Source organism: Suncus etruscus, chromosome 5, assembly GCF_024139225.1.
Source record: "Suncus etruscus isolate mSunEtr1 chromosome 5, mSunEtr1.pri.cur, whole genome shotgun sequence".
Lineage (NCBI taxonomy): Eukaryota > Metazoa > Chordata > Mammalia > Eulipotyphla > Soricidae > Suncus > Suncus etruscus.
The window spans coordinates 31,184,206-31,206,632 of NC_064852.1; the positions used below are offsets into that span (position 1 = coordinate 31,184,206).

The 22,427-nt window shown below is 39.3% G+C and overlaps 1 protein-coding gene across 1 annotated transcript in view; it reads right to left on the minus strand.

Moving 5' to 3' along the window:
• VPS13C (vacuolar protein sorting 13 homolog C) overlaps positions 1-22,219 on the minus strand; it is a 194,194-nt gene extending 171,975 nt beyond the window's left edge. Inside the window, 5 exon segments of the mRNA XM_049773747.1 lie at positions 447-548; positions 982-1,077; positions 4,927-4,969; positions 7,302-7,345; positions 22,115-22,219. Coding sequence (XP_049629704.1) covers positions 447-548; positions 982-1,077; positions 4,927-4,969; positions 7,302-7,345; positions 22,115-22,214 — 385 coding nt within the window. The 5' untranslated portion in view covers positions 22,215-22,219.
• Positions 22,220-22,427: the final 208 nt, after the last annotated feature.

Genomic DNA, 22,427 nt, shown 5'->3' on the forward strand with positions numbered 1-22,427 from the left:
GTGTGGCCCAAAAACCAAATAAATAAATAATAAATAAATCGGAGGGGGAATAAAACTGGCAGTGAGATTAAAACAGAAGGGCAATGGTTCAAAACTGTAAATCATTAAAATATTTATAATCAAAATATTCAAATATGTTAACATTAGAACTATAGCTTATGAAGGCTAATGAAAGCATCCACCTAGTAATGCATTAAATTAAATTTAAGATTATATCTTTTTAAATAAAACAAATTAACTGGAGATTGCCAGAGACAAAGTAATACAGGAGTAAGGCACTTGCCTTACAAGTTGCCCAGAGACCATACTCAGGATCTGAACTACCAGCACCACCTAGAGTGCCCTGAGCTGGTACCACAAGGGTCACTTCTAAGCACAGACCAAGTCTATGCCATGAGATGTGTAGCCCCTATACAAAATACATAAATAAGACAAATTTACTCTACCTCTCTCTGCAGCTTTTTGAAGGGCTTCTTCAATTCGGGATAACTCTTTTTGCTTAATATCTTGCAAGGATTTTTCTTCTTTCTCAGCATCATATTTAATACCTAAAATATATAGTTAATTTGCATGTAAAATTGCAATTAGTAAATACACTTATTTACATAATTATATAAAAAGGAAAAACATACAGCTCCTGGACTAGAGAGATAATACAGTCGGTTGGGATCTTGCCCTACACAAAACCAATACAAAGTCCATTCCCGGCACCCAATAGGGTCCCCTGAGCACTGCCAGAAGTTATCCTAAGCACAGAGCCAGGAGTAAGCCCTGAGCATAGTTGGTTTCAGTAAAAATTAATTAATTAATTAATTAAATAAAACAGAATCCTTCTTGTATACACAACGTGAGAAATGCTATGTGAAATCAAACATGTATATGATTAAAACAGTAAAACAAAATGTAAACATTGAAAACTATGCTTAAGATACTTAATCCAGGTAAGAATTCAATTTCACCATGAGTCCATCAATAACATACTTGCTCCAGGGACAACAAGCAGGTATAAACCCTCCAGGGTAGCCACGACCGCTTCTCCATAAAGGTTCTTCCAAGGAATCTTCAAAGTTAACTTATCTAAAGCAACAGAATTTGAACATCACATTCTTATTATGTAACACTTCAAGAACATACACATTACTCATTTCCTATTAAAAGAAAAACCCTTCATGTGTATATGTCTATAACTCAGAAAAAAAATAACTCAATGTGAGCTCACAAATATAGTTTCCATATTTTACTGCTAAAATATTTAAATTGTACATTATACTTTCCAAACTTCTGAAAACTACACTGCATTTAATATTCCAAAACTGTAAAAAGAATAAAGCAACTAGGACTGGAAAATGGTCCAGTGGGTAGGACACTGACCTTTCATGTGGCCAATACAGGTTCAGTCCCCAGCATCCTTATGGTTCCCCAAGCACTACCAGTAGTGATCCCAGAATGCAGAGCTAAGAATAACCCCTGAGCACCACTGGGTATGACCCACAAATAAAAAATAAAGAATAAAGAAGATATTGTTCCAATTTCAACAAAAAGGAAACTGAGTCCCATAGCAGAAAATTAATCATCCAAGTCCATTCTGGTGGTCAGTAAACAATGGAAAGTGGGATACTTCTATCCAACAGCTGAAGGTTTGAATACCTATGATTCACATCTCTACCACTCCACTGTACACTTTCTTTTCAAGACCACACAACTGAAACACAAGGAGTACCCAAGAAACTGAACCTGATGATCAGCCAAACTACTCTAATTAGAAAAGGACAATGAGGTACAAGAGTTTATGATTAGTACTGTGAGTTACAGGCAATTAGACTGGTCACATTCCAAATGCCAACTGATAGAAGTGAAACATATTTTCACTTTTAGAAACCATGCTATGTGGGCCCGGAGAGATAGCACAGAGGCGTTTGCCTTGCAAGCAGCCGATCTAGGACCAAAGGTGGTTGGGTAGAATCCCGGTGTCCCATATGTTTCCCCGTGCCTGCAGGAGCTATTTCTGAGCAGACAGCCAGGAGTAACCCCTGAGCACCGCCGGGTGTGACCCAAAAACAAAAACAAAAAAAAAAAAAAGAAAAAGAAAAAGAAACCATGCTTTGTATGTTGACTCTTTCCAAGAGCAGCCTGCAAAACCTTTTCACTCATAACAGAAAAACTATAACCCGGGGCCGGAGAGATAGCATGGAGGTAAGGCGTTTGCCTTTCATGCAGAAGGTCATCCGTTCAAATCCCGGCGTCCCATATGGTCCCCCGTGCCTGCCAGGAGCAATTTCTGAGCATGAAGCCAGGAGTAACCCCTGAGCACTGCCGGGTGTGACCCAAAAACCACAAAAAAAAAAAAAAAAAGAAAAACTATAACCCGAAAAAGCATGCACTCAAATCTACGGTCTGGAGGGAAGACTACAAATAACAGGACAGGAAGAGAGGAGAGGGAGAGGAAAAGGGAGAGGGGGTTAGAAGGGAGAGAGAGAAGGAGAAGGGAGGGGAAGACGAAGTGGAGAGGGAGGGGGGAGGGAGGGAGGGAAGGAGGGAGGGAGAGAGGAAGGAAGGAAGGAAGGAAGGAAGGAAGGAAGGAAGGAAGGAAGGAAGGAAGGAAGGAAGGAAGGAAGGAAGGAAGGAAGGAAGGAAGGGAGGGAGGGAGGGAGGGAGGGAGGGAGGGAGGGAGGGAGGGAGGGGGAGGGAGGGAGGGAGGGAGGGAGGGAGGGAGGGAGGGAGGGAGGGAGGGAGGGAGGGAGGGAGGAAGGAAGGAAGGAAGGAAGGAAGGAAGGAAGGAAGGAAGGAAGGAAGGAAGGAAGGAAGGAAGGAAGGAAGGAAGGAAGGAAGGAAGGAAGGAAGGAAGGAAAAAGAAAGGAAACTGTCTTTGACAACTTCCTATTTCTTTCGGACTCTTCCTAAAGTCCAGCTTTTCCTAATCTCTAGGCAGTCAATGACTCAATCTATCTTCAACTTTGCCAGACCTATTCCATTCAAATACCTAGTATCCCAAACATTTCCATATTCCAAAATAAAATACATTCTTCATCACAATTAGATAACATACCAATAAAGCTATAATTTTCCCAGTGCTGCAGATCCAGACTCCCAGGGAATCCAATATATGTTAGCATGCAAATGACCATAAACAGCCCATACCCTTGAAATCATGGACACATTCATATAAAAATATTCTTAACATAAAGCAGGCCAAGCAGGGACTGGCAGTACCTCAGGGTGCACTAAGAGGGCATAAATGCAGTTCAAATACCCTTCAATTTTAGAGGGAGTTCTCTAAATTAAATATACAAAAACTAGAAAAAATAACACAATGAAATACAAAGTAAAATTTCTGATTTACCAGGATGCTTATACAGGCAAGTCGGTTTTACCTGAAATTCTATTTGTAGGGTTAAAATCTTACATAGCTTCTCCTTTTAAACTTATTTATTGTTTAGCTAGTAAATCTACTTAGTTTCTTAACAATCTCAGGGAGATTAAAAGTTAGTATGTGCATACTTGTGGGTCATCTCTATCTGAAGATTTTAGAATAAGACTGCCTACCTACATCGATAATCAATGCTGTTGTGTTTATGATTACCTAATAGACACCATATGTATTTGATTGCTTTGGGGTGAGCATAAGACTCAAAAAGAAGAAATGTTTCTTTATATTTAATCTTTCTTCATATTTATCCCATAATTTTCTTCTATTTATACTACTTTTCTTCTCTCTCTTACATTACTCCATTTTCATCCTACACATACAAAAGACCTGGAATTCAGTTCTATTAACTTCACTTTACACATCAAAATATTAAGGATAATCCAGAAGTACCCCCAAATATTTTCAACTCTTCTTAGAAACCAACCAAAAACATTCTGGAAATTACTTAGCTATACTGACCCTAAATTTAATCACAATATACTAGCCTAAGAAGAAATGTAATATTATAATGTTCCATTAAATAAAAGAGAGACTAGGGGTCGGAGAGGTGGCGCAAGCAGTGGGGTGTCTGCCTTGCACGCACTAACCTAGGACAGACAGTGGTTTGATCCCCAGTGTCCCATATGGTTCCCCAAGCCAGGAGCAATTTCTGAGCACATAGCTAGGAGTAACCCCTGAGCGTTACCGGGTGTGGCCCAAAAAACCAAAAATAAAAGAGAGACTAAACATAAGACAAATGTGTTTTGCTTCCTTCTATGTAAGGATGGATGTTAACTGAGCAACTCAAAGGAAATTATAAAGTACTATACTTTCTTATAGTACTTTAAAACCAAAAAAGAACATTTCTGAACTATTAAAAAGCCTCTTCCCAATACAAATCTAGTTGAAATAACATATGAATGTGAAATTTCTTAACTTCTAGAACTCATCCAAGACTCTTGAGTAAATAATTAATAGTGTAAAATTTCTTAACTTCTAGAATCACCCAAGACTCTAGAAATGCAATTTCAATATTATGTCCTAATCTCCAAAACTTCTGGGAGAACAAAGATCATATTCTTTTTTGCCTCTCAAATTACTGTCTGCAAAGTCTTGTATACAGCACAGACACATGGCAACCCAGACGGTATAAAAATGAATGCCTGTGGCATCAGTCTAGGACTTCTGTAAACATGCAGTACGAAAGTGTGCTTATGATTCTATGAAGCATCCCCCTCATAAGCATAAGGTTCTTGACATAAACCAGGCCAAGCAGGAACTGTCAATACCTCAGGGTGCACTAAGAAGACATAAATGCAGTTCAAATGTCCTTCAGTTCTCTACCCTTTAATGATGTATCATAGAGAACACATCAGATAAGAATTCTGAAAGTTCTAATCAGTATAAGCCAAGAACCACTAATATCTTTGTTAAGTTAAAAACATACTTAAAATTAAATGGATGGGGAAGGGGAGACTAAGAGGACCTGGAAAAACTCAAATGAACAATGAAGTACTTACCAATTTGGCCAGCCTTGACTTTAAAGGGAACATCCAATTCACTCTTCAAAGGAAAGAAAAATATGTAAAGGACATCTTACTTTAATAATTTAATATTCCCTTTGGGCCAGAGAGGTGGCACTGGAGGTAAGGCATCTGCCTTATAAGCGCTAGCCTAGGACTGACTGCGATTAGATCCCCCGGCATCCCATATGGTCCCCACCAAGCCAGGGGTGACTTCTGAGTGCATAACGAGGAGTAAACCCTGAGCGTCAAATGGGTATGGCCCAAAAAAACAAACAAAAAATTCGATATTCCCTGAAATTTCCCTGAAAAGAAATATCAGACTTCTCTGGTATTTACCAAAGTAGTCTTCACTTCAGTTACTAACAAGATCAATCACGATAAATTTTCATTTACTACATGCTAAAACATTGGTAGATTAAAGTAACATTTTTATTCTTATAATACTAATAAATTTCATTCAAAATGTTCACTTCCATTTTTAGAATTATTAAAAATCAAACCAATCAGAAGGTCATTTCTATTAAGTATCTTTACATATATTCATACTATAGAAATATAGTAACTAGGGCTTGAGTGACAGTTCAGCAGTTAGTCCAGTTTTGCACTGCACCTGGCAGACCTAAATTTGATCCCTTGAATCCCCTGAATTGTCCCCAAGTCTGTCAGGAGTTATTCCCGAATGCAGAGCCAGGAGTAACCCCTGAGCATTGCCATTTATGCCCCGCCCCTCAAACAAGAATCTGGTAACTAGAGCCAGAGATAACACAAGAGGTAAAGGCGTTTGCTTGCCTTGCAAACAGCCAACCCAGGATGGATCCCCAGGATGGCAAAGGGTCCCCTGAGCACTACCAGGAATGATAAAGCACAGAGCCTGAGTACAGCAGGGTGTGGCCAATCCCTCACCCACCCAAAAATTAAATCTGGGAAGTAGTACACAGAACTGTAGGTAACAATCATCTAGAGTAATTAATTTACTTTACCATCTGCTTAGTCAAGCAGTCTGGGTAAACAGGAATCAACGAAAATACTAATTATCAGTTTTAGTTAAAAGGTTTTTTACAGACAAAACAAAAGGCATTCTCAGGAATAACAGGAAAAGCTCTATCTTGGCAGAAGGTAGAAAATAAACTCAGGGTCCTCTATATTTCAGTTAGAAACTGTAAACTATCCACTTCCAAGAGTGTGGCTCCATCTGAGAAGCGCTGGGAAAGACTGTAAGATCCATGCTCTTTGCATGAAGCTAAGTTGCTTTCATTGTAATAAGACCTATGACAGACATCTCTAAAGATCTTCAGGACTCAAAAATTAGCTTCCCCTAATCTAGGCATGAAGTATAGGGGTGTAAGACTCTACCTATTATACATCTCATCTCAGGGAAATCGACCAAGACCGGGTAGGGTTAGTAAGCCATAATGTGACTGTTAATAAAAACCAATATTGTTAAATAATAAACTCACTTTTGTGTTTGTTTTGTGCTACACCCATCAGTGTTCAAAGGTTTATTTTTATCTTTGTGATCAGGATCACTACTGTGGTCTGGGGGATCATATGTGATATTAGGGATTGAACTTGAGTTGATTGTATATGCAAGGTAAATTCCATACCCGTATACTATCTCTCCAGCTGACCCTAAGTCACTCTTAATTATTTAATTAAGTCAATAAGTTAAATTGTCTCGATATAGGTATAATAAAAGTCTGTGAGAAATGTTTTGTTTCTGTATCAAAAATAAATTACTGGACTAGATTTCAAAAATTCTATTTTATCTTCTAATATTACATAGTGTTAACTGTGATTACAATTACAAAAAATATTGTAAGTCTTTAGTTACTCATTAACTATTGCATAGCCTTAATTAACTTAAAATATATATGTATAGATAATTCTGAAAAAATTATTTCATCAAGCAAATGTCTATTACAAAATTTAAATTATACTATATTTCAAAAGTAAAACTGGATCAAATAAAAACATTTCACTTTCTAAGCAATATTATTTTGGCTATTAGAAAAATATCTAGGGCCCGGAGAGATAGCACAATGGCATTTGCCTTGCAAGCAGCCAATCCAGAACCAAAGGTGGTTGGTTCGAATCCCGGTGTCCCATATGGTCCCCCGTGCCTGCCAGGAGCTATTTCTGAGCAGACAGCCAGGAGTAACCCCTGAGTACCGCCGGGTGTGGCCCAAAAACCAAAAAAAAAAAAAAAAAAGAAAAATATCTAAATTTTTATATCTAATTTTCCTACAACAGTGAAGCAAGTAATACTTCTCTGAGTGACTTAATTATGTTATTTGGTACCTGGCACCATACTGTCTAGTAATCCAAGGTTCTAAGGTTAACTGAACTATCAACACAACTTAAAAACTTACCAAAGCATTTTCTTTTATCTGCAGATTATCTAAAGCAACATTTCCTTAAAAAAAAAAAAGAGAGACAAAATACAAAATTAATATGATAAATAGTATAATATAACTAGTATACAGTATTGCACTAAGTGCTAAGAAGCCAATGGTGAACTTCAAGAACTTAAGTGTTCCTGGCACAACAGAGTTGCTATATATGGACAAGAGTTTTAAGGTTTCTTGGGGTCATAGTGATAGCACAATGGGTAGGATATTTTCCTTGCACACGGCCAACCTAGGTTTGATCTCTGGCATCCTACATGGTCCCCAAGCCCACCAGGAGTGATTTCTAAATGCAGGGCCAAGAATTACCCCTGTGCACAGCTATACATGGCCCAAAACACAAAATAAATAAATAATTATTAGGTTTGGGTTTTTTCACTTCTGGGAAAGATTAATTTTTCTATAACCCAGGATTCTTCCTTAATTATAGTGGCCTACCTTTCCAATAATTATCATTCTGATTCTCATGTTTTTTAACCCAGTTTTTCTTAAGTCTATTCAGATGTAGTATCATAAATATCAAACCATAATGATATTATTGTAAGATTCAAATTTTAAACTCTATATCTATATTGGTTGGTATAAAACACAAACATTCAGGGCCGGAGAGATAGCACAGTGGCGTTTGCCTTGCAAGCAGCTGTCCCAGGACCAAAGTTGGTTGGTTTAAATCCTGGCGTCCCATATGGTCCCCCGTGCCTGCCAGGAGCTACTCCTGAGCAGATAGCCAGGAGTAACCCCTGAGCACTGCCAGGTGTGGCCCAAAAACAAACAAACAAACAAAAAAACACAAACATTCTTGTCCACATAAAACAAGCAGAGATTTTGTTTCATTTAAATGCAACCAACTCTCTAAACATTAATAAAACTATAGCTTCATCATTAAATATGAGTATTAATATTATTAATATTTTCTGAATCATTCATAACACTTTTTAATCCTAAAATTCCCATTCTCTAGCAAGTATTTTTCAATTAAGTTCTTCATAATATCTTGGAATGTAATAACAAATTTAAAAAAATTTATTTAATTTGATTATACCATTTTTAGCCATTTGCTTTTCTCCCAATCGCAAATTAATTCAAATACCTGCTAATTAAGCATATGCCATGAGCTACTGGAAACAAACAATGATGTGAGCAAATGTTCTGCCATTGAGGAGTGCACAGATTAGCTGGAAAAAGGTTTCTAAAATCCTGGAAATCACCTACTACCATTCCAACAATATCATGTACAAGATATCCATGAAGGACCATCTAACTCTGCCTGGGAGATCAAAAACATATGAGAAAGTTTAAACTAAAAGATAAAAGTATTTATACTTGAAGAGTACCAGCTTAAAAAAAAAAGTAAAGTATGCCAAGGCACATGCTAGCCACAATGATTAAAAAAAATAGAATACTAAAAACAACAAAATCAAAAAGAAAATTACATACAAAGAAGCATTCTTAAGATATGTAGATTTCTTAAAAGCAACCTTTTAACCCAAAATCAGTGGCAAGATATAGTGAAAAAAGAACTCAATAAAATAAATGCCTGACCAAGAATACTTGACTCAGGTATACATCACCTAACTTTCAATCAGATTTGAAGGAAGTATACACAGTTTCAAAGATAAACAAGGACTCAGAAACTTGACTCAAAAACAACCTTAAAAGAAGAAATGAAGGAAAGATGCTTTAAGGTAAAAAAAAAACTCAAAAACACATCCAACTTCTACAAAAAGATGGAACAAAATTCCAGCACAATCATCTCTTTCAATGTCAATGGGCTAAATGCATCAACTAAAAGACAAAGAGTGACAAAAAGAATCAGAAAATTAAATTAACATTTTGCTATCTGCAAAAAAAAAAAATCACATTCGAATAATCAGAGCAAATACAGACTCAAAGTAAAAGGCTGAAGGACAATGTTTCAAGCATACAACTCTATTAAAAAGGCTGGGCTGATCATATCAGATGAAATAGACTTCAGGCTTTAAAAGATCATTTCCTAATAATCAAGGGAAATATACATCAGAAAGAAATCATACTCATAAACATATATGCACTCAATTAGGGGCCAGAAAAATACTTAAAATTACTAATAGTCATTAAGAAAGACATAAATAACAAGACAATAGTATTTGGAGCCATCAACATGGTTAATTGCTACTATACATGAAAAAAGGCATAAGTAGCAAGTCGGTAGTAGCTGGAGACATCAACATGGTTGTGTCACCTCTGGATAGATCAACCAGAGTAAAATTCAATAAGGAAATACTGGTTTTGAAGGAAGAAATAGAAGAGCTTAGTAGCTATATAAGGTTTTTGGGTCACAGCCATTGGTACTCAGGGGTTACTCCTGACTCTGTGCTCTGAAATTACTCCTGGAAGGCTCAAGACATCATATGGGATGCAGGGGGTTGAAGTAACCCCTGAGCTTCGCTGGGTGTGACCCAAAACCAAAAATGAAAAAAAATATAGAAATGTGTACCATTGAAGGGTGTTGTACATTATATGACTGAAACTCAATCATCAATAACTTTGTAACCATGGGGGGAAAAACTCTCTTAAGAACAATCATGTAAACATGGTGTTTAAATAAAGTAATATTTCTTAAAGTGGAATGGCAAGGCAAAGTTCCTTTAGCATGAGAAATGACACAATATACTCAACCACCCTTTAGTGATTGTTGCAAGTCTGCCCCTGAAGAGGTTGACTGATGGTGGGATGGAGGATGCCACCCTAGATTTAGGTGTAGCTACCAGTGATAAAGTAATTATGATAAACTGACATTTTCAGCATCTGAAACAAAATTTCCTCTATAGGTAGAAGGGACTAGAGATGGAACAGGGCTTAACGAGCTTACCATGTACATGCCAACAGAGGTTCAATTTTGGGCATCACATATGTTCCCCATCCCCTGTCAAAAGTGATTTCTCACCACAGTGTAAATCCTGAACACCACCAGGAATGGACACCCCCAAAAAGAGAAAGAAATGTTCTGCATTGAGTTGGAGAGATAGTATGGGGTAAGGTTGGATTGCATTGCATACCGCCAATACAGATTCCATCTCTGGTACTCATATGATACCAAGCCATCTCAGAACATAATCCCTAAGCATCATGTGGGATAAGGGAAAATAAATGTAGTAATAAATAAAATTGTTAAATATGTACAAGAGTTTATAAAAGTTGAACATTTTCCCCTGCTAGATGATGAATTATACAAAAAAAATGCTTGCAGGTGGGAGGGTAGGATAAAGACTAGAAAAGTGTATGATTGACAGGTATAAGGTCCTCCCAGGAACCAACCATAAAATAGTAAAATCGAATTTATTTCCCACAGAAATTCCATTCAAACCCACAATGACTGGCACAGAGCCAAGTGTATACTGGAAGAATCTAGACTAATTCCACAAGGCAAAAAGCTCATCCAGAGATATGCAAACTCATTCACCAGTTTGGGCTACTCAATCCAATGATCCTCAACTAATGAGTCAGACATCAACATGAGTTCTAATGACAATGAGCTGCATCATATGCACTTTTCCACTAAACAATTGTTAATAACATAATGTGCATAAAAAGTAATATCCTGATTAAAAAGCATTTGCTTAATGATAGTCTTATTCTTTACTAAGATTAATAGATGATATTTAAGAGGTGAAATATGACAGATTCCAATGTGGCCAACAGTTAGATATATTTAGAAAGACTGAATGACACAAAGAGATAATAGGGATGATCACTGGGAGATAGGTTAAAGAAAGGTATTTTTTAATTAATGTTCTCCAGTATTTTTAGATTTTACATCAATCAGATGATACTTTTATGTTAAAAGTATCATACGAGGGCAAAGAAGCAGCTAATGGTGCTGACCCCATGCTTTGCACACAGGAAAAAAACATACCTAGGTTCTATCCCTGATGGTTCTATCCCATAGTCTATCCATACACTGCTAAACCCAAGCATACTGTCTGAAAAAGCCTCAAAACAGTACTGTGTGTGATCCTTCTCAGCCCCCCCAAAAAACTACACAAATTACAATAAGAAATGAAATTTAAAAAAAGGAAAATTCTAATGTAAAATCTGACCTAGTATATTTTACATAGATTTCTCCTTTATTTATTATTAACTTAACCTATAGACATTCAAAAAAAGTCATTTCTGCTGTTCACTCTAGCAAACAAATGCTACTTCCTTTCTGAAAAGTGTGAATGTTATCTAATACATAGTAAAAAGAACAAGGAAATAAGAATGAAGATGAATTATTTGCACTAAAGGAGGAGTCTCTAAAACTAATACAAAGAAAAGGGAAGTTCAGATTAACAGCATGGCAAAAATACATTCATTCAGCCAATAAAAACTGACTTATTTATTCATTCAGCCAATAAATGAATGCCTTTACCTAAGACACCTAGGTAAAAAGTATATAATCCCTTTATACTCAGATGATTTTCTGCCAGATCCACGTGCAAGAGTTTCACTTTCTATTCTATGATGCCAGAAATTAGATTGTTTTGAATAATTTATACGACAAAAAGAAAGTCACTGCTTTAAAAAAAAATCAACCATTTGAGGCCTGAGCAATAACACGTCTAGTAGAACATTTGCCTTATACATGGTCAACCTAAGCTCGAGTCCTTAAATCCCAAATGGTCTCACGTGGTCCACTGAGCCTGCCAGAGGACAGGCCTCTGACACACCACTGGGTGTGGTCCAAAACCAAAAAAAAAAAAATTTTTATATTTAATTGAATACTGAAAAAAAAATTCAAATTTCCTTTTATTTTTATTTTTCAGAATAATAATGCATACATATACATGCAAACAACTTCACTACAATGGTCTGAAAAACTGGGTTAAGAGCATAAAAAGATCATAGGAAGTTCCTGAAAAACTGGTAGAGCGTAAATATTTGCATCTTATCTTTAAGAACACAAAGGAACAAATGACTAACTGGAGGGAGATAGGGATACTAAACTCTGCCAGCAAGAAGGTACTAAACCAGATATTTCTTTCACCCCAAATGTCCCAAGAAAGCCGAAAAGACAGTTAAAAACATTCTAAAAAGTGACTGTCCTGTTTTTTGTTTTGTTTTGTTTGGGGGGGGGGTCACACCCAGCAGCGCTAAGGGGTTACTCCTGGCTCTGTGCTGAGCAATCGCTCCTGACACGTTCAAGGCCCCATATGGGATGCAGAGAATTGAACCACCATCCGTCCTGGGTTGGCCACGTGCAAAGCAAATACCCTACTGCTGTGCTATCTCTCCAGCCCCAGTGACAGTCCTTTGTAAGGGACAAATGACCACAAGGACAAAAGGGAGCAACAAGTGCAGTCCATGAGGTTCTGATTCTGGTCGTGATTCTGGATTTTCAGTAACAAGCTAGAAAGTCTTTGGATCAGCACACGTGGGCAAAGGTTTACACTAAGTTTCAAAGCCCATCTTGAAGTGTTTCTAAGGTGTTGGGCACTGTGGTGGTGGAGAGGACATTAACTGCCCATCAAACTACAAACACTGACTTTATCTACAGCAACCATGTGACCAGACCAGCCTTTCTCAGCCAGGATCCATAGACCCTCTGTGAGTGGATATTCCAAGGAAGGCACAGGTGAAAAATTACATAAATGGAAGGGGGGTGGGCAGCCAGGGGACCAAAATGGCCAGAGAAAGGAAACAAGATCAGAAGGGCGCCATGGTGAGGGAGCGGCTGAAAAACACTGATCAATAATAACATTTTTTATAAAAGGTAATTCATGGATCAAAATTTATCTAATAATCTCTGCGGATGAATCAGAGAATTGAAATGCAAAGAAATCCATAAAGTTAGTGAATACTCCAAGACAAAGAGAGTTGGAGACACCCTTTTAAAAAAATAAAAAGAAATGGTGGCTATATAATAACAGATCATAACCAAGTTAATATATTTATTAATAATCACCAAACAAGGGGCCAGAGAGATAGCATGGGGAGGTAAGACGTTTGCCTTGCATGCAGAAGGTCAGTGATTTGAATCCTGGCATACCATATGGTCCCCCGAGCCTGCCAGGAGTGATTCCTGAGCGTAGAGCTAGGAGTAACTCCTGAGCACTGCTGGGTGTGACCCAAAAACAAAAACAAACAAAAATAATGTTTAATGAAGACCAAACAATAAACTGACAGAATATAGAACAAATCTACCTAAGCCCCAAAATATAATATTTAATGCTTTACAAAATAAATCTGAAACATATAGTGTGGGTGTCAGCTCCCTGTGGTAATTCCTGTAAAAACAAAGAGGCTGAGCTAAACCACTCCTATGGCACTCAACACCGGAGTCTGAAATTCCCAATTCTTCACTGACTCGCTTCAAAGTAAGTGCTCAGGAAAGTTAACCTGATTGGGTTAAATTGCATTTTAAACATGCCTTAAAGATGCTGGGGATGCAACCTGGTGGTAGATACTAATCAAGTATCAACATACATGCCTTGCACATCAGCCCAGGATGTGGACCCCACAATGGAAGGCAAAAAATAAAACTCTCAGATCTCTGCATAGTTTAATTCTCACACCTTCTGGAAGAAGGACACACATGTCAAGGAAAAATAACTAAGGCTTCAGGCCAGAGGAATGGCTCAGAGTTTTAATCTTGCAAGCAAGTAGGCCCCAAGTTGGATTCCTGCTATCCTGTGGGTTAGCACAGTACAGTTTGCCCCATCAGCACTGCTGTGCTTGAATTGCACCTCATTCCATGGCAGAGAGAGCTTGGTACATATCATCAGAGTTGCCCCCAGAACTCTGAACCCTGGATGGCAATTCCACAGACAGAGGAGCTAAAGCCAAAAGATGAAGCTGGCCTGTGAGTGCACAATATCCACCTATAAAGCCCTGAAGTCAGGGTTCCAAGCCCCTTATTCCTGATGCTGTGTTCAGACCATCACACTATCTCCCCACACAGAGTAGAAAGGGCAGAGAATTGGCCTTGCTTGGAAGAAACAGTCTTATAAGCTAATGCTAACAAAGGCTTCTGGACCAACACAGAAGTCTGTATAACCCACAAGTCTGTTTGGTCTTTGCATTAAAAAGGGTAAAAAAAAATCCAGAAACAAAAAGTCAAATACAGAACCAGAAGAGTAAATCCAGATTCAGAGGATAACCAGCAAGAAGAACGTCAGCCAAAAACAAGAGGTGAGGTGAGAAATATCAGTTTAGTTCTTTAAAAAAAAAAAAAACTACAGTCCTTTTTAAGATAGAAATTCACAAGTTACAATTTAGAACTACTTCCCCTTTCACTTTGTTAGTAAGAAACTAAACGCAGAAGAGGTCAGGAGGTTAAATCAAAGATATATGATTAATAAGTAGCAGAGCCAAAATAGAATTTTTGACCCCAGCCTGGCTGGACAACAATGTTCTTAACATAAACCAGAGAATCATCCAAAGCAGAGATTAAAAATGAAAAGGCTAACCAATAAACACAATGTTTATATTTTAATCCATAAAACTAGTGTTACAGATTATAAACACAGTGGACAAAAATAATCTATTGTTCTATGTACCTATTTTTCATTTACAATTACCCTCATATATTCCTAACAAAAAAAATACTATTTGAATCAATTTAGACACATTCATATTCCAAGGCTGGAAGCTTTTGAATTATGACTCAGTAGTTGTTAGTTTTTACCCCAGCAGATAACAAATTATTTGAATGAGTGTTTTAGTGAAAAATACTAAATATGAGACTAGTGTGAAGCATTTGGCTGAATCTGTCTACTTAATCCCAATCACTCTCCCAAGTGCTAAAAGAGTAGTTTGCAGGGACTCAGCCTCCAGAGGGAAAGGCGAGAAAGGGAAACAATCGACTCTTTTTCCATTTCCCCATTAAAATAAAAATCTTGGCAAAGGAAATGAAGAACTGCCATATTGTCTCTGAATTCACTCCTTTATGAGCACACCTCAGGGACCTCATTAAAGAGTGATGCATGTGGCTGAGTCATGAGCAGATCAGTTCTAAAGGAACCAGCCTCTAGTTCTATATCTAGCAATGAGGTGAATTTTTAATCTGTGGTGCTGTTTAAACATGGAAAAGTGCTTTTGATTTAAATGTCAAGTACAGTTCTCATTAAGAGTAACTGAGTCTAAATACAATAGTATTGAACATTGTGGTATTGAATATCACAATGGTCAGAGATTTCTCATCTCTATTGCATAGCTCTAAGACAAACCCAATGAGAAATATGGTCTTCAGTATACTAAATGTGGGCTGAAGGAAAGAATAACAACAAATATAATAAAAATAATAAACTCTTCAGCAAGTTTAAAAATACTAAGATCTTACAATATTTGATGTGGGAAAGTGAAAAAGCAAAGAGGCCTACATCTTCTTGCACTCTATTGCTACCTACTAAGACAACATACTGACATAGTCGATTTAGATGCACAAATAGCTGCATGATGATAGAACTATGCTTATCCTGTAGTTTCATAGCTGGCTCACTCTGCTCACTAAGATTAATTGAAGAACAAAAAGTCTAATTTATCCAACTATCACTTCTCACTTAAAGGGAAGTCTCACTATCCTGGCCTTCTTCAGACTGCTAAGAGTCATGGTAAGAAGCGATGGCTTATCCAATCCTCTTACTTAACAACCAAAAAATAGAGGGTCAGTGGAGCAAGAACGATAGTACAACTGGTAGGACACTTGCCTTACACGTGGCTGATCCAAGTTCAATCCTCAGTACCACATACAGTTCCTTGCTTCCCTCCAGTAAGGAGCACAGAGCCAGTAATGATCCCTACCAGTAGATAGCTAGAGCCAGGAGTAAGCCCTGAGCACCACTGGGTGTGATTAGAGGGAGGAAAAAAATATTAGTTATCAGAAGATAGCTAGATCCACATAAACAGATAGTAATGTGGATGGAATCGCAATTCTTCTCTGCTTCAACATCATCTGGCAGCTAATGGAGAAGCATCAAGTGTGGGTGAAGGACAGGTTGGAACCAGCACAGGATCTGTCTGCAGAAGTGAGAAAACTGCAGGCTCTCCAGCTGGCTCCTATTCCTGGCTCAGGTTGCCACACCTGCATCCAGCACACTACAGACTATCGAATCATCCAACGAAAAGAATGGAGAATAGTTGAATTCTAAAAGCAGGATTTTTCTGCAGTCAACAACTAGAGTGAAAGCTCTACACTGAAGAAATACTATCTAAACCACAGGGCTGGAGTAATAGCATAGTGGTAGGGCGCTTGCCTTGCATGCGGCTGCCCAGGATGGACCTCGGGTCGATCTCCAGTGTCCCAAGCCAGGAGTGATTTTTTGAGCTCATAGCCAAGAGTAAACCCTGAGCATCACTGGGTGTGGCCCAGAAAAAAGAAACAACTATCTAAACCAAACAAACCACTGGAGCATATCTTTCAAATACTCTTTACTTTTAAAACAACAAAATCCCAGAGGTAAGTGAGATAATATAAGGGATAAGGTACCAGCCTAGCAGGATGCTGGCTGTGAAATGGGAAGGTCCAACACAGATGTCCCTAAATCCCACTGGGATAGCTTTGTTATAGGCAGTACCACAGGATTCAGAGCAACAATGTACCCAAGGGCCCCAACACTAAACTCTGTTCTGGCTGGCCAAGAACCACTGAACCACTGGGCTTCCTGAGCATAACTTAGAAACCTGAAAAAAAAAAAGAGAGAAACAAAACAAAACAAAAAACAGCACATATTTTTCCAAGACATACATCAAATAGCTAAGGGCTATGAAATTTACCTCTTGAAACTAATTTGTAAGGAAAAAAATGGTAAAAAAGCAAACTTCCTACCTGCAGAGCCCACAACACACATACAGCACTTTTCTGAACCCTTAATAATGTGGCCTCACACTAGTTGGCAAGTAATACATGTATGATTTATAAGTGTGTCTTCAAGTCAATTAGGTTTTTCTCTTCCTTTTGATAAACTTAGAACATAAAAAGGTTTAGTGGATAGAGAGATAGCACAGCAGGCAGGGGTTTGCCTTGCATGCAGTTGATCCCCTGGGTCCAATCTCTGGCATCCCATCTATCCCTCTCCCTCAACCCCCGCCTGCCAGGAATTATTTCTGAGCACAGAGCCAGGAGTAAGCCCCGAACACTGCCAGATATGGCCCAAAATTTTTTTTAAAAATGATAATAGTAAAATAAAAAAGAAAAGTCTAGAATGAGGTTTTTTATTTCTACACAAAACTATCTCACTATTAAAGCTGTAAATTAACAATTTCTGAAACAAACTTGAAAATAAAATAAAGCCAAGAAAAACACTGGCCTTTGCTAGGCTTATCACACTATTACTATCAGTATGGTGAAAAAAATGTAACAACTATAATACAAAGGCTTTTTCTATTCCATAAACACAGTATTATTTCTTTGTTGCACAGATAAGGAAACTGAGGTATAAGAACAAAAATGCTGTAGCTCAGAGAACCCAAGTTGGATCCCAGCTCAACAGGCTCCACCTCAGTCCAGCAGGCATGGCCCTGGGGTCCCAGCACCAAATGGCATGGGCAATCAATGGATCTGCCTGCCAAGGAGCACAGGTAGGAGTGGTATCTGCACCCCAACAGCACTTGGAGTTCCTGGTCCAATGTTCTTCTGCTCAGAAGCCATTAAAGTCTCAGTTTTCTATGACACAAGAACTTTTTGTCTTTTTGTTTGCTTTGTTTTAGTTTGGGGACCACCCCTTTTTTCTGGCTCTGTACTCAGGGATCATTCCTGTATGGTCTGTGGTATCAGAAAGTGAATGAAGATCAGTCACATGCAAGGCAAGTAGTACCTTAAACCTTGCACTATCTCTCTAGTCTTTTTTAAATCACTGTCAAAAAAATACATAGAAAATGTATTTTCACACATACACACACACACACACACACACACACACACACACGCTTGACATTATTGAAAAGCTTATTTTTCTTTGTAAGTTAAAACAGGTTTTATTTAGAGGTACTGAGGAAGGAGAGGGAAAGGATAAAAAAGGAGCTCAAGGAAGAGCAGTCTTCCCCTAAGTTGGAGAGAGCCCCAGTACACAACCCACATCTCTAAGAGTAGATGAGAGTGACGTGACACCAGCTAACACATGTGCACCAATCACTGAAAGTTTTTATTTTAAAACAAAAGTTTTTGCTGTTGGTTTTTTCTCCTCTAATTTGAAGGCAAAATCCATAGCACACTTCCCTATTCTAGACCAGAGGTTCCCAAATTTAAATGACCTGTCAGTAGGGCATACCCTTTCAGAAAAGAAATTACTCAGTGCCCCCCTCACTGTTAATAACTATCTTCCTTAAGAGAACAGTAAACCCTACAACTGCACCCAAGGCTGCTTCCCTCGATCAATTCAGTAATCCCAGAAGACTGAAGTCTCCTCCATTTTGGGATAAAAACGACATTCCAAGAACCTCTCGATCCTCACCCTGCCTTTTGACTGTGGGTGTCAATATGAATGCATGAATGTCTACAACTATAGTCACACAGTGATGGTCTTCAAACTACGTGAACACAACTTTGTAATTCTGAAAACTACTTCCTGGTATCATCCCAGAAGAGACAGATCTTACAGCCACTTCTTAAGAAATGTTTATCTCCTAAATACTAAATCTGGTGCTACATATGCTTTCTTTAGGTCCTTTCTACACCTGCTTAAACTTATTTGTATCCTATAAGGGGGTCCTTTAAATTCAGGAAACAATCTCATTCTTCTCTTTGAGCTAGGATTTCTCAACAATAGTTTGGGTTAAATAATTCTACAATATAGGAGTTTTCCTGACATCTAGGAATACTGACCAAGAACCAAACATGCCCCTTCACTGTGACAAGCAAAAAGATCTCAGAAAATTTTAGATATCCTCAAAACCAAAGGCACTGAAGGTAAGATACTTTTGCCGCACTAAGGGATCAGCTTCATTCTCCATTTACTCCAAAGAACAGCAACATCTGCTGTGCCAAACAAGTTCAGTGTTTCTCTTTCTCCAGATATGAAATTTTAACAAGAAAACTTTAAAAGCTAAGCGCAATCGCATATGAGCCTTATCTGCTAAAGCAAATACTTTCAAATAGGAGTATATAAAATTTTCAGTTCTTTATATAACTTGCCAAAATCACAGATGCCATATGAGCTACTTAGTAGATGAAATTAAGTCAATCTTCCCACACTTACTGTACCAAGTTTATGATGAATTTTTAATCTTTTTTATTAAGGCACCATGAACTATAAAGTTGTTCATGATAGAGTTTCGGGCATACAATATTCCAACACCAATCCCACCACCAGAGTAAAATTCCCTCTATCAATATGCCTGGGTTCCCTCCCAACCCTAGTTTATGTCCTCAACAGCTTTATATTCAGTTGGCTTATTGTAATTTAGGTCCCATGGCTGCAGTGTTGTTGGCTCTGTGGTTTAGATACATACATAGTCCTCACCTCTACACCACCGAAGCACCCAAAATCCCTGACCCTTGACATTATAGAAATAAGAAGCCCTGAGCATAGCCACCCCCTAAAAGATAAACCTCTTTGGCAATATTTCAACTAATACAGTCAACTCACATGTTTTGCCTTTTTATTTTAAAGAACTACTGTTGTATGTACATTGCACAATAACCATAAAAATTCACAACGTCTTGCTTCCTTTATTATAATCTCAAAAATAATTGGCACAGTTGGGAGTTAAGGAAAAAAAAAAAACAGAGGGAATCCTTGGCTGAAAACAATTACTTAAAGGAAATGGATTTTTATTTGCCCAGGCCTCTTATTAGGAAATAATACTATTTCTCAAAAGAAGTACATGATATGAAAGAAAAAGTCACATTCCCTAAATTTCACCAAAAGAGGAGGGAGAAATGATCTAAAAGTACATTTTGAGCAAAAGGAAGCCACAAAAGTTAAGACTGTACTTTACAGATAACCAAGCCCTGCTGGATCCCAGCACCGCTGGGTGCAGCCTAGGAGGCTCCAGGAACCCTGGGTGTGGCCCTGAGGCCCACAAGCACCTTTCCTCAGAACAGAAGGGTTCCACTTAAATCCATCTATCCTCCAGCCTGTGCCATGGGTCAGCATAACCAAGACCATCTGGGAGAGACTCCCAGGCTCCTGAGCATCAATTAGGAAACCCAAACAACACCAAGTAAAATAAAACTAGGGCATCCTCATTGCTGCCTTGAGAGAAATTCACATCCTCCGGGAGTGTATCGCAATCTCATAATAAAAACCTAGATAACTGAAGTCACAGAGCACTGGCTGGAAATACAGTTAGAGTAAACCTACTCCAACCCTAATCTTAAGGAAAAAGAAAGATTTGATAAGAAATCGTCAGCATTCCCATAAACTTTATTTAAAGCTGGAGAGAGGAGGATATCCTATGAATCTGAAAAGAGAACAACTACTTAGGATTACAGAGAAATATTGAATATTGAATATTGAATATTGAATAACCTGGATTTTTTTTTCGATTCGTTTACAATAAAATCGTGGCACATGAAAGCTAATAGTCAAGAACCCAGATCACCTCGCAGTGCTTTTTTCAGATTGCAAAGGTTTGCAAGAAGAAATGGCTTCTACTAGCAGAAGCCTGTGAAGGATTTTTCTGATCCCTGCAGAGGGCACCGGACATTTCATTCTTTTAGATGCCCCCTTTCTTCCTGGGTCCTTTCTCTTGCATCACACCCAGGGTGGATAGAGAGCTCGCAGAGCAGGGGCACAACAGTACTGCCACTCAAACCACGCCCAACCAATCAAAAATGAGTAATTACTGAGCTCCAGCCTCCTCCTAGGCGATTCCGGGGTAGCATTAAAGGTTCCCTACCATGGATCTTGTAAATAAACAACAACAACAACAACAAATGGCCCGCGGGGACACCTAGACTATATTTTGGAAGCCAGATGTCTTTTTTTGTGTGTGTTTTCATCTTTTTTTTTAATGCAAGCAAAAAAAGAAAACAGGAAAAACTAAGTCTACCAGGACATTTTACTGAACTGCGTATATTCCAAATATTCTCATTGCAAAAATGCAACCTGTTAGGGCCAGAGAGCGTAGAGCGGTGGTGCCAGGGGTAAGATAGAATCTATCTACCCATGCTAGCCTAGGACGGACCACATGGTTCGATTCCCCCCTGGAGTCCCATAGGGTCCCCCCACCCCAAACCAGGAACGAATTCTGAGCGCATAGCCAGAAGGAACCCCTGACTGAGTGTCAATGGGTGTTGCCCCAAAACCAAAAAATAAATAAATAACCAAAAACACAAAAATATGGCCTGCATGAGATGACCCTTAGCTCCTTAGTTCCTCCTAAATTTGGTTGCAAAAATAATGCTGAATAGCACGTGGTGTGGGGGTCAGATGCACCCTTGGGGGGGCCCCTAGAACCCTTGCAAGCAAAAGGGGAAGGGAAACTTGGGACGAGGAGGTAGGGGGGGTTTGCCTTGGAGGGCAACTGAAAATGCTCAGAGAGATTTCTGCACGAGCCCCAGAAGTGTGACACCCCCCCCAAAAATGACTTATTAGGATCCCTTCCCAGCGCCCCCAAAGTCTGGAGCAAAACAAGACTGCGGCCCCAGGGACCTGGGCGACGCCCCAGCCCTGAGGGCGTCTGGGGCGCCTCTGTCCGTCTGTCAGGCTCGTGACACTCCAGGGCCCACGGGGCGCGGGGCACGAGGTGCGCAGGTCTGACAAGACGCCCCCCAACCTCAGAGGCTGAGGGAGGGAGAGGGAAGGAGGGAGGGACTGGAGGAGCCCCCACCCCACCTCCCAGCCCTGCCTGACTGCCTGGCTAACTGGGCTTACCGCCCCAGATGCCCAGCTTCAGCTGCGACTTGTTCAGGTTCTCCACATAGTCCCCCAGGAAGCGGTTCAGCAAGTCGGCGACCACCGACTCCAGCACCATGGTGAGGGCCCCTTCGGCCGCGGAGGCTGCGGCGCCTAGAGGGAAGAGCCGGAACCGTCGGGGCGTAGCGAAGGGTGGCCACCCGGACCACGAATGACAGCGGCCCCCTCGCTGCTCCCTCCGCCCCCTCCCACCACTCGGCCGCCGGCCCGCCCCTTCAGGGAGCGCGTGACCCTGTGCGCATGCGTGCCGCCTCCAGCGCGCTGGAGAAAC